The sequence below is a fragment of the Paramisgurnus dabryanus genome, chromosome 2, assembly GCF_030506205.2.
Source record: "Paramisgurnus dabryanus chromosome 2, PD_genome_1.1, whole genome shotgun sequence".
NCBI lineage: Eukaryota > Metazoa > Chordata > Actinopteri > Cypriniformes > Cobitidae > Paramisgurnus > Paramisgurnus dabryanus.
Genome location: NC_133338.1, coordinates 22,699,868 through 22,711,385, shown reverse-complemented (window position 1 = coordinate 22,711,385; position 11,518 = coordinate 22,699,868). Strand labels below are relative to the sequence as shown.

Below are 11,518 nucleotides of genomic sequence, written 5' to 3'. Positions count from 1 at the left end.
CACACATACACACACATACACACTAAAAGTTAGTTTGATTGTTTAGTTCTCCATCCATCCTCTACTCTTGCTTCATTGTTCAATTTATTTGAAGTTGTTTTTGTGTTCATAATAAATGATGTTCATAAATCCGATGCAGAGAAGATTTTTACAGAAAATTTCCCTAACCCCAACCATCACAAAAACCCTTCTCCTACTTCACATTTTCAGGAAACATCATTTTGTTTGATTTATAAACTTGTTTCAAAATGTCAAAATCAAAATGTACCCACAAGGTCACAAAGACACTGGTATTCCTATCTTTGTGGGGACAATTGGTCCCCACAACGTGATAATTACCAGGTACACACACCACACACACACACACACACACACACACACACGCACACACACAATAATATGCTTTTATTATGGAGTTATACTCCATATAACACAATGTACAAGTCAGAAATTAAGCTTTTTTTGCACAGGGCTACTAAAGGGTTAATAGTGCCACATGGTGATCAACAGTAAAAATTACAAATTTGACCTCTTAGCAAAAGGAAAAAAATCCAACATTCAAAAATGCATGATAAAAAGGTGTCATAGCTCTGCAATCAAAAAATGTGGTTATAATGGAAGTCAATGGGGCAAAAACAGCCACTAACAATAAATGAGGGAGAAAAAAATTAAAACTGATGCTACACAAAAACTAAAAATGTTTCAAAGCCAATGTTTTTACCAATCTTATACATGTTCAAGACTCTGAAAAAGGTAAACAAAAATCCAGTTTACAATCACTTTTTATATTGAAAATCGGTCATTTTGTGTGTGTTTTTTCCCCAAATCAGTGACACACCTTATAAACTTGGCAATTAAAGGGTTAAAATCATGGAATTTTTGTGAAGATTTGGTAGTTTTGATCAGTACTGAGGTTGATTAACAGATTTATGAAAAAAAATTTGGAAAAAATATTCATCTGATACATTTTTACAGCCGTTGAATTTAGTGGATGTTTTCATCCACTAACAACACGAAAGGGTAGTAAATTTGCCCACGGTATATCGTTGAGTTTTTAAAAAATTTCAAAGCATTTTCTTAAAATATATGTAAATATAAGATTTGTCACCAAAAATCATTCAATTTGCTAAAACAGAGAGAAAGTTACGGCCAAATTAAGAGTAAAAAAAACTCTGTAGTGAATGAAAACATCCCCAACAACACATGAGGGTAAAAAATAACAGTTAACTCAAAAAAGTTGAATACCTGCCATTTTAAGGCAAATAGGTAACTTTTTTAACAGCAGGTACATTTACATGCACCAAATAATCTGTTTGTAATTGTATTGATGGCTCAATCGGATCGAAAAGCCTTTATGAAACGCCTTAACTGAAGTCGATCGGATGCAAATTTTGATGATTGTATTGAAAAGGGTGGTGTATTCCGATCTGTGATCCGATCATCAGGAGAAAAGTATGCATGTAAACGCGTAAATCGTAATATTTTCTCAATCGAATGCAAAAATACCTTGTTCACCTGCGCAGAACAATTGTGCTTAACTCTTTCACCGCCATTGACGAGATATCTCGTCAATTAAGAGGAAACGCTTCCCCGCCAATGACGAGATTTTCCGTCTTTCCGCAATACCGCTATTATCACCCAGGTGGCGCCCTTCCGCAACTTTTTAAACCCAGAAGTATTGCCCTATGGCAAGCGGCTGCATGTCCACGCCTGTTTAAAAGATCGCTCTGATTGGGATCTCTATGAAAAGTTCGTCACAAAAATTGAATTATCTCTGCTTTTTGCTCAAAATGTGGTGTTTTTGCAGAAACCTACCCATATTCAAAAGCTGATTACAAAAGAACCACTGAAGGTAGGATGAAACGTTTTTTTTTGTTTGAAAGCAGAGGGTCTGTTCTTTCATTTGGTATGTTGTATGTTTATATATTTAAAGAAGAACATTTTCTGGAAGGCATTAAACTTTGGTGAAAATCATGAAAAACGCTGGCACTGGCTGGCAACTTTTTTTAAAACGCTGGCGGTGAAAGAGTTAAGTTCATGTCTTATATTTACCTCTTTTTTTTTTACATATTACATGATTATCGTTACAGAAACATGCAATGGCAAAACGCATTATTAAAGTATGTGGTTACGTGCTGTACATTCCGCAGCGTTCATGTCTTTCATAACATTACAAAATAGCATCATGCCTTTTAAAAAGTGTGTTTTTTTGCCTATATCTGAAAACTTCCTAACAACTTTCTCCAACTTCACTTTGACTTTTATTCAGAAATAAAGCGTAAACTCGACAAGAGATGTTGCGCATTGCCAGGTCCTCAGACTTTAGATTTGGGCTACTTTAAAACTGTTTCCGCAATTTTCTTTTGCGGGTTAAAGATGAAAGTACTTCATTGATTAGTTATTGGTATTTGGGCTGTGAAAAGTCATTGGGATGCTTTTGGGCTAGTTTTGAATGTCCATTGAACTGGTACATCGAATCTGGCAACCTTCTCAAGACCAATTTCTGCTTTCTCAGACTCGTCTCTGACTTGTTCCTTCAAAGACTCAGACTTGACTCGGTCTCGGACCACAGTGAGAGGAGAAGGACTCGTAATTTTAGACAGAGTCCTCGAGACCAGCGCATCGTTTATTTATCTCTAGAAAAATAGGCAGAAGATGATGCATGTGGTAGGGATTTTTTTAATTATAATAAAAACATAGTTCATACGTTAAGACGTTAAGACTGCTCCTCTAAACAATTCCCAATCTGGCTTAGTCTGTAGGCTTAACTGTTGATTATTAACTGGGGAAATATTAAATCATGAATATGAAAACTGACATGTTTTTATGGTCTTGCTCTCGACTCGGTCTCGACTCTTAAAGGACTCGGTTTCGACTCGGACTTGCTTCCTCAAAGACTAAGTCTTGGCTCTGACTCGACTCTATTTGAAAACCAACGGACTCGGTCTCCACCCCTTCAAAGACTTGGTCTTGACTCGACTTTTTTAGGTGTTACCAATTGTTCTTAGTTTACTACAATTAAAGCAGATTTCACTTTTTACAAGGAATCAGTTCCATCTTCAAGGACACTATCAAAAAATTACAATTTGCTGAAAAAGCTTAAACTGATTCTTGTTTCTCTCACAAATCTTCCAGACAACCAAACTCTGAGTCACCATTACTGCTGCTGAGACTCTTTATGTCTCACAAAAACAAAGCACACTCACAGCCCACACACACACTTGACTAACTCAGTCTTGACCACACACAAATCCATTCAGTTCCCTTGATAGCCACGCAAACTCAGCTCGATTGTAATACCCCCACACCCACATTAAGACAACCCAAGTGTCCTTGTTCCCGCCTCCAAAACAATTCATCGCACATTCCACTGGCCAGCTCTCCCCAGCAATCCATCAGTCATACATGTCATCGTTAAACCTTTTCTACCATTCATTAAGACCACCAGGCATTCCTATTCACAAACCTATCCTTGTCCTCCTAAATTTCCACCGGAATGTCATCCTGTCCAGGGCCTGTCCGAATCGTTTAACATCTCTGCACACTAACACAGGCCACGCTTATCTCATTTATTTGTGCAGGGCTGGGAGAGTAAACACAAACAAACAAATGGGACAGGAGGCACGAGAGGAGCGATGAGACGGGAGAGCTTTCTGCTCAGTTGGATCATCTCCAGAGAATGAATGGCCAGGATGATGCATGGTCGTTTCTTCGGGCAACATTTGTCTTCTCCCCTGTCTGAGGCTTATAAATTTGGCCAGTGCGTGATAGCCTTAAAGATAATCAAACTAAATTTTAACATTTTTTAATATGAATAGTGCAATGCTCACTATTAAAATGACGTCAATACGTAGTTTCAAAGGTATTGTGGTTTTGATGTTTTGATATTGTGGTTTCTAAATTATAAGCCTAAATTGAAATAACCCCCCTCCCAAGTCGCCATGATATTCTGGACTTTAAATATGGGTTGGGTCCGTAATCAACTGTTCTAATATCCGTCTGGCAAAACCTTAGAATAATACACTTCAAGTCACATAATTTGAGGTAACATTCATGCAAATTACACAAATAATGTGAACGACTTGTGCAATAAAGCTGAATTCTGGGGATTGTTTTATGAACAATAAAAATTATGCTTGCTAATAAAAAAACATCAAGTAGAAATGAACCATGTGCCAAAAACTGAATCATATGGATTTGATAAAAGATCAAATGTATGTACATTTATTTTTTTTATAAAACTTTTAAACCAGGTGTCCCACTCAGCACTCTGAAATCTGTGAAGTTACTTTAAACATAAAAAATACTGGAAACACTTTATAATAAGGTTGTTAATTAGCATTAACTAACATAAACGGTGAACAATATATTAACTCTTTTTGGGGTCATTACCCGGACAGGGCTTATCCTAGTCCCAAACTAAAATGCATGTTTGAGCTGCTTTTATTTTAAAACACCTTGTCCTAACTAATTTTATCATTTAGCTCTGACATTGTTTTGTCTCAAGATGCACACCTGTAGTGTTTTTGTAAGGTATGTTTGTAAAAACTTCTTAAATTACCTAATATAAATACGGCCTAGCCCTGGATTAACCTAAACCCTGTCCGGGAAACCGCCCCTTTATGTTAGTAAATGTCTTAAGAGTTATTCATGTAAGTTCATGGTGCATTAAGTAAAGTTAACAGTTACAATGCTTGATTTTATAAATGTATTGAAATTAACATGAACTTAAGAGTAATAAATGCCATAAAAGTTCATTGTTAGCAAATGCATTAACTAATTATTAACAGACAACATCATTGTAAAGTGTTACCAAAATACGTTTTCATAACTTTTTCATTTTAAACAATGATAAACTTATTAATGATCTGTCAATAAGCAGATAATACTGATAAGTTACATTTATAATTATGCATTCGGGTGTCACTTTTATCCAAGGAGATGTGTGGTGCATTCAAGCGCTGTCAGAAATAAAGGTACAGAAGCTGTTGCTGTTATGTACCATTTAGATACAGAAACTGGTTTTGCAATCACAAAACTTGTGGCTAAAATTGGTACTGAAATCACACAACTGGTGGCCAATACACAACATCAGTTGAGGGCTGCAACTCCACTTTTTAAATGACAATATCCTGGCTGGACCACTGTTGTCAGTGATATAAGTATTTGAAATGAAAATGATTTCTTAATGTCTAGTGACATATCAGGGCCATTTTATGATTAATTGATATAAATTACTTACATACTGTTCCTTTAAAGGTTCTTTATGGAACCATTTAGACAGAATTGGCATCCTGAAACACATTTGTTTTTAAGAGTGAACCAATTGAACTACAGGAGTTATTATAAAGTGTTACTGTATGCGTTTATTTATCAAAGATGTAGAAAGAGTCTGTCTGGGGGTTCCCATGACTCTGTATGTGTAACAGTCGCAAACCTGTTAAAAAATCCTCTGTAAAAAACGGATAACATTATTGCAACTGAAAAGAAAATAATCTAGCCAAAATAGCTACAAGAGAGTCAAAAGTTGTTTAAAATGGCCTTCAAAAGAAGAGTAAGTCTGAAACATCGAATAAGACTCAGCCCACAATCCTGTTTTTAAGGGATGGTTCACCCAAAAATGAAAATTCTGTCATCATTTGCTCACTTTCATGTTGTTACAAACCTGTATACATTTCTTTGTTTTTGATAAACAGGAATGAAGATATTTTGAGGAATATTTATAACCAAACCGTTTGTGGACCCCATTTACTTCCAAAGTAGGAAAAAAAGAATGGAAGTAAACAATGATATTACACAGTGCCCGAAAATATCATTGCGCTTGCTGCACCCATGGTACGGCAGTAAAGTCCTTGATTATTACGCCAGATTGAGAGAATAGTTCCTAGCAATATCTGCCTAGAAAATTACAACTTTAAATTTTCCGTCGGTCTTAGTCCACAAGGAAACTACAGAAGAGTCAAGTTTAAATAGAAAAAAATATAGAAACTCTTTGGTCATTTTTAAGCACGATGCTAATGGTGTAATCAGATTCAATGGATTATGCTAAGCTATGCTAAAAGTGCTAGTGCCAGACCCGGAGATCGGCCGAATGGATTCAAAAACTGTAAAAATCAAATTTTTAACACTAGGGGAGCTGGAAAATGAGCATATTTTCAAAAAAGTGGAGTGTCCCTTTAATTATTCAATTTTCATATTTTTGACCAAAATAGGACAGATTTTTTTTTAACAATTTATTGTTACTTAAACAGTAAGATATGCAGCCTTCCTAAGGAATGCAAAAATTACACTGACAAAGATTTGACAATCTAGACAAAAATACTACAGTCAAGTACAAATACTTATTTTTTGTGCAAAATAAATACATATTAAAGTGAACACATCTCTCTTGTCATCAACTTTTAATGACTGCTTTGGAAAGAATGAATTCCATATCCTTCTATGCAATTTGCTAACAACTGTGTAACCAAAAATCCCATGTTTCTATACATCGTAAAAGTGCTCGACATCTGTAAAAACAGTATTCTCAGGCTTAACATTTGTCCTTACCATACTGTATATTTGCATAGGCATGCACATTCTCAAGCAGACGACACCTAAACAACTGTTTACTTGTTTGCTTTCCTGAGTTTAAACAGCCTGTCAGTGAACAATAAGGGTTACTTTAACCAGGTGAAGTTTTAACGGCGATTAAAAGTACACAAAAATCCACACAGAAGGTGGAAGCGATCATTCTATAGATAAGAACATAGGAGTCTATGGCACGTCCTGTTATACATTACAACATTTCATTCGGTCCTGGCTCGGCTCCTTATACACCAATCGGGTGTTGGGTTACGGAGCAGATAGGCTCAGCACCCACCCGGACTGCAGGAATGAGTGGAAGCCCTTCCTGCCAAGTCTCTCCGTGTGACACAGAAGGGAGCCTTTGTGAAACGACCCTTCCACCGACCGCTGAACGCTGTTTAATTAACCTTTTCTCCTCTCCCTCCTCCCATATTCCCATGTTTTCATAAGAGACCGAGAAGAAAGACATAATCCCTCCTGTCCCCATACAAATACACACACATACACCTTTTCTTTGGGTAATCAGAGCGCAAGAATTTCTTTTTTCCCTCCTCTATTATAACAGACCGGAAATTGCCTTTCTAAGAGTCTAGGTTGTGCAGGGAAACTGTTGGGGGACATCCTGGCGACCGGGAGCCCAGACGACCAGGAGCGAACGGGAACAATAGCCCTAGCTACGACCTCCCTGCCCAAAATCTAACTCACGGGAATAACGGCGAGCAGCAAAGAAAACCTTTAGAACAGGCACGAAAAGAATGCATTTAATAGCCCGTAAACAGCACAAATGCCAACGCGAGAAAAAAAGGGGGGTGTAAACAAGCACAAAAGTCGAGCAAGAATGCCAAGGAATGGGGCAGTGGTATGTAACTATCAAGAATTGAGCCCGTTCAGTACAAGGAGAATCTCATGTCGTGATCTGATCCTCATGACTGAACAAGGGAGGTGTGAGGAGATGCTTCACTGAGGTCATGTAAGGACAACAGCACGGTCAACATGGGAAATAGGGTGAGGGTGATGGATGGAGGATGAGAACGTCAGTCAGGTGCACAATTTCCATCACATCACCGCAGAGAGCTTCGGTCCAGACGCAGACGTTAGCAAAAGTCCTAATGCGTGGTGTAACCCACCCAAGTCAGCGAATCCCACCCTTGCGCACGTGTTATGTTTGTGAGATACTGACTCCTGGTGGTTCAAAGTGAGAATTGCAGCTTGTTTCATTTTTAAAGCTGATACGAAGTTAGCACTGTTGCGTGAGAGCAAATGAAACAGAAACAAAAAGAATAAATGCATTTCAAAATCAACACTGGCTTATATCCGGATACATTTAAATACTTATTATGGCACATAATTCGATTTTCAAAACGTACTCGAGGAACAGGTCTGCAGAGTGATTTTTGTTACTGTGTATTGTGAGTCTGATTTTCCATCGTTTTCCCACTCAATCAAATGCATTTCTACAAAAGACCAACAGATCTTCCCACAGGGATCGCTTGACACGCACAGGTTCGGGCAAGACATCATCAGTGTAAGTTGTCAGATCATCTCAGGAATGTTCTCACCCTTCTGATGTTCCCGTCAGCGCAGACGTTACTCAGGTATGACAGGTGCACCACATACATACAAACAAACAGCTCAAAAACAAATATGGAATGCATGTGGGAGCAAAAAAGGCAGGATGTGTGAGGTCTGTCACTCCTGACGGTTCCTATTAGGCCTAATATGAGATTTCCAGGGATGAGTGAACCACATTTTCACATTAACTGTGTCTTTAGCCTCAGGATAAGCTAAAGTGCTCAGAACCTCAGAGAGCTGAGACCGTAGCTCCAGTCCGAACACGTCCGTAATGCGCGGCAGCAAAACGCTGCCTAAGGCCGTTTTCACACCTTTGCATAATAGCAGTACCTCAGTAAAATACATACACAGAGCTACCATCATCATCATCATCATCATCATGGGATGATTTCGCCCCTTGGTGTGCACGCATGTATGTTGTTTGCAGGAGAGTCTTGACAGCTTTCAGTTGAAAAGGATAGAATCTGGGTCTCTGTTGGCCATCTGTGCCATGTGTTTCAGAATGTCTTTTTTAGTAATGATTCCCAACAAACGTCTGAAATACACAGAGAGAGAGAGAGAAAGAGAAAAATGGTTATTGTTAGTGAATAAATCATTGATCTGTCAACACAAAAGAAAAGAAACAAGATCGACCTACTTAGTGTATGCATAAGATATATCAAAGCATGAATATGACAAGCCACGTGTACAGACAGTATTTATTGTGTCTTTGGCCACAGTTTAGCTGCTTAAGATCTCAAATAAATCTTTGGTCTCCCCAGAGTACATATGTGAAGTTTTAGCTTGAAATACCCCACAGATAATTTAAATATAGCATGTAAAAATTACCACTTTGTGTCCTTTAAAATGCAAATGAGCTGATCTCTGCACTAAATGGCAGTGCCGTGGTTGGATAGTGCAGATTAAGGGGCGGTATTATCCCCTTCTGACATCACAAGGGAGCCAGATTTTAATGACCTATTTTTTTCACATGCTTGCAGAGAATGGTTTACCAAAACTAAGTTACTGGGTTGATCTTTTTCACATATTCTAGGGACCCAATTATAGCACTTAAACATGGAAAAAGCCAGATTATCATTATATGTCCCCTTTAAAGTCTCAATGTAGTCAATAATTGTTTTACTTTAAAGGGATAGTTCACCCAAAAATGAAAATTCTGTCATCATTTACTCACTCTCATGTCGTTACAAACTTGTATAAATTTCGTTGTTCTGATGAACACAAAGGAAGATATTTTGAGAAATGTTTGTAAACAAACTGTATGTGGACTCCATTTACTTCCATAGTATTCTTTTATCCTACTATGGAAGTCAATGGGTTTGGTTACAAACATTTTTCAAAATATCTTCCTTTGTGTTCATCAGAACAAAGAAATTTATACAGGTTTGTAACGACATGAGGGTGAGTAAATGATGACAGAATTTTCATTTTTGGGTGAACTATCACTTTAAGCATCATAAGAGCATATGTAAAAGTTTGACCTGTCACAGTAACTTGTGCATGCTTTTAACTCTTTCACCGCCAGCGTTTTTAAAAAAAAGTTGCCAGCCAGCGCCAGCGTTTTTCATGATTTTCACCAAAGTTTAATGCCTTCCAGAAAATGTTCTTCTTTAAATATATAAACATACAATATACCAAATGAAAGAACAGACCCTCTGCTTTCAAACAAAAAAAACCGTTTCATCCTACCTTCAGTGGTTCTTTTGCAATCAGCTTTTGAATATGGGTAGGTTTTTGCAAAAACACCATATTTTGAGCAAAAAGCAGAGATAATTCCATTTTTGTGACGGACTTTTCATAGAGATCCCATTCAGAGCGATCTTTAAAACAGACACGGACATGCAGCAGCTTGCCATAGGGCAATACTTCCGGGTTTTAAAAGTTGCGGAAGGGCGCCACCTGGTGGATAATAGCGGTATTGCGGAAAGACGGAAAATCTTGTCATTGGCGGGGAAGCGTTTTCTCTTAATTGACGAGATATCTCGTCAATGGCGGGGAAAGAGTTAATAAACAGCTTTAATGTAACTCTACACCCTTGTCTCATTGAGGGGCAGTCCACACGGAGACGCGAATCACTGTATACGTAAAAAAATTTTACCGTACTGGCGTTTCGTCCACATGGATCCGGCATTTTGGGAGACTGGGACCTCTATTTTTTGAAACCGGGTCCTAAAGTGGATAAATCTGAAATCGACACCCTTGCGGTTTCGTGTGTACAGCCAATCCGTATATTTTGTGAAGCGAAAACGTCATCACATCACGTGTCGGCAGCATCACACGTAACAGCAACAACAATAACGGCGGACTACATGATTGTGTTCGTGCTACAGAAGCTACTAAAGCCTACTAGCTTTATTACATCAAAATCTATTGCTTCTATGCAATTGTGGTGAGCAACAAGTAGGGTGGCCATTCGTGCCAGTTCCGCCGAACATGTCTTCGGGTTCGTTCTCCGGAAGTCGCGTTGGTCGACCGCATATCAAGTTTTAATATTACGGGTTTCATTTCAGAAAAGCAACCGTTACATTTTAAGGTAAGAATGAAACTACAATGATTGTATGTCTTAAAAGAAATAAATCTTAATTTTCGAATATATCTTAACTGAAATGTGAGAACCTCGATGACGTATGCGGTCGAGCAACGCGACTTCCAGAGAACGAACCCGAAAACATGTTCGGGACGTGTCCGGCGGAACTGGCACGAATGGCCACCCTAGCAACAAGCGATAATGGACAACACCATACGCCACATGCTCTTAGATCCACCACGGAACCAGGAGAAAGACTTTTGCTTTTGCTCTTGAAGTTGTTGCGTTTGCCATCACTTCTTCTTGGTTCGTATACAGCGCGCAAGGTTATGCGCATGCTCAAAGTCTTCTTCTCCGTGTATAGTGTATATCTGTGGCAGAATTACAGCGCCCCATACTGGTCTGGCATATATACTACATCGCTTTTTAGTCGGTTTCGTGTATGCGCAGATATTTCTTGAGACGACGCCGTGTTTCCGGTTTATTTTTTTAGAACGAGGAAAAAAAAACGATCGGATAGGGAATGCACCGGCTTCGTGTGGACAAAGCACGTGGATATACAAAATACACCTCCACTCTTTCGCACCATGTCGGACCAAAGACATATATGTAAATAGATGCTACATTCGGCAGTTTCTTTCTATCTTTCTTTCTTTTTTTCTTTCAAACACCCTGCCAGCTTCTAAGGCTATATTCACAGCGAGAAAAAGGTCTAATTATATAAAGTAAGACTAGAAAAGATGTTTAAAATTCATTTTATCTAAAAATCGTAAAACTGATTGTATTAACTTGATTAAAAACTTTAATAATCAACAGAGAAAAAAGTTTCTTACAGGGCAGAGGTAATACAAT

The 11,518-nt window shown here is 38.2% G+C and overlaps 1 protein-coding gene across 1 annotated transcript in view; it reads right to left on the bottom strand.

The window, feature by feature from the left end:
• Positions 1–5,356: 5,356 nt before the first annotated feature.
• Positions 5,357–11,518, bottom strand: part of clcn5b (chloride channel, voltage-sensitive 5b) — a 37,789-nt gene continuing 31,627 nt past the window's right edge. The window contains exon 13 of the mRNA XM_065248657.2: positions 5,357–8,674. Within this exon, the coding sequence (XP_065104729.1) occupies positions 8,584–8,674 (91 nt within the window). The 3' untranslated portion in view covers positions 5,357–8,583. The remainder of the gene's footprint in view (positions 8,675–11,518) is intronic.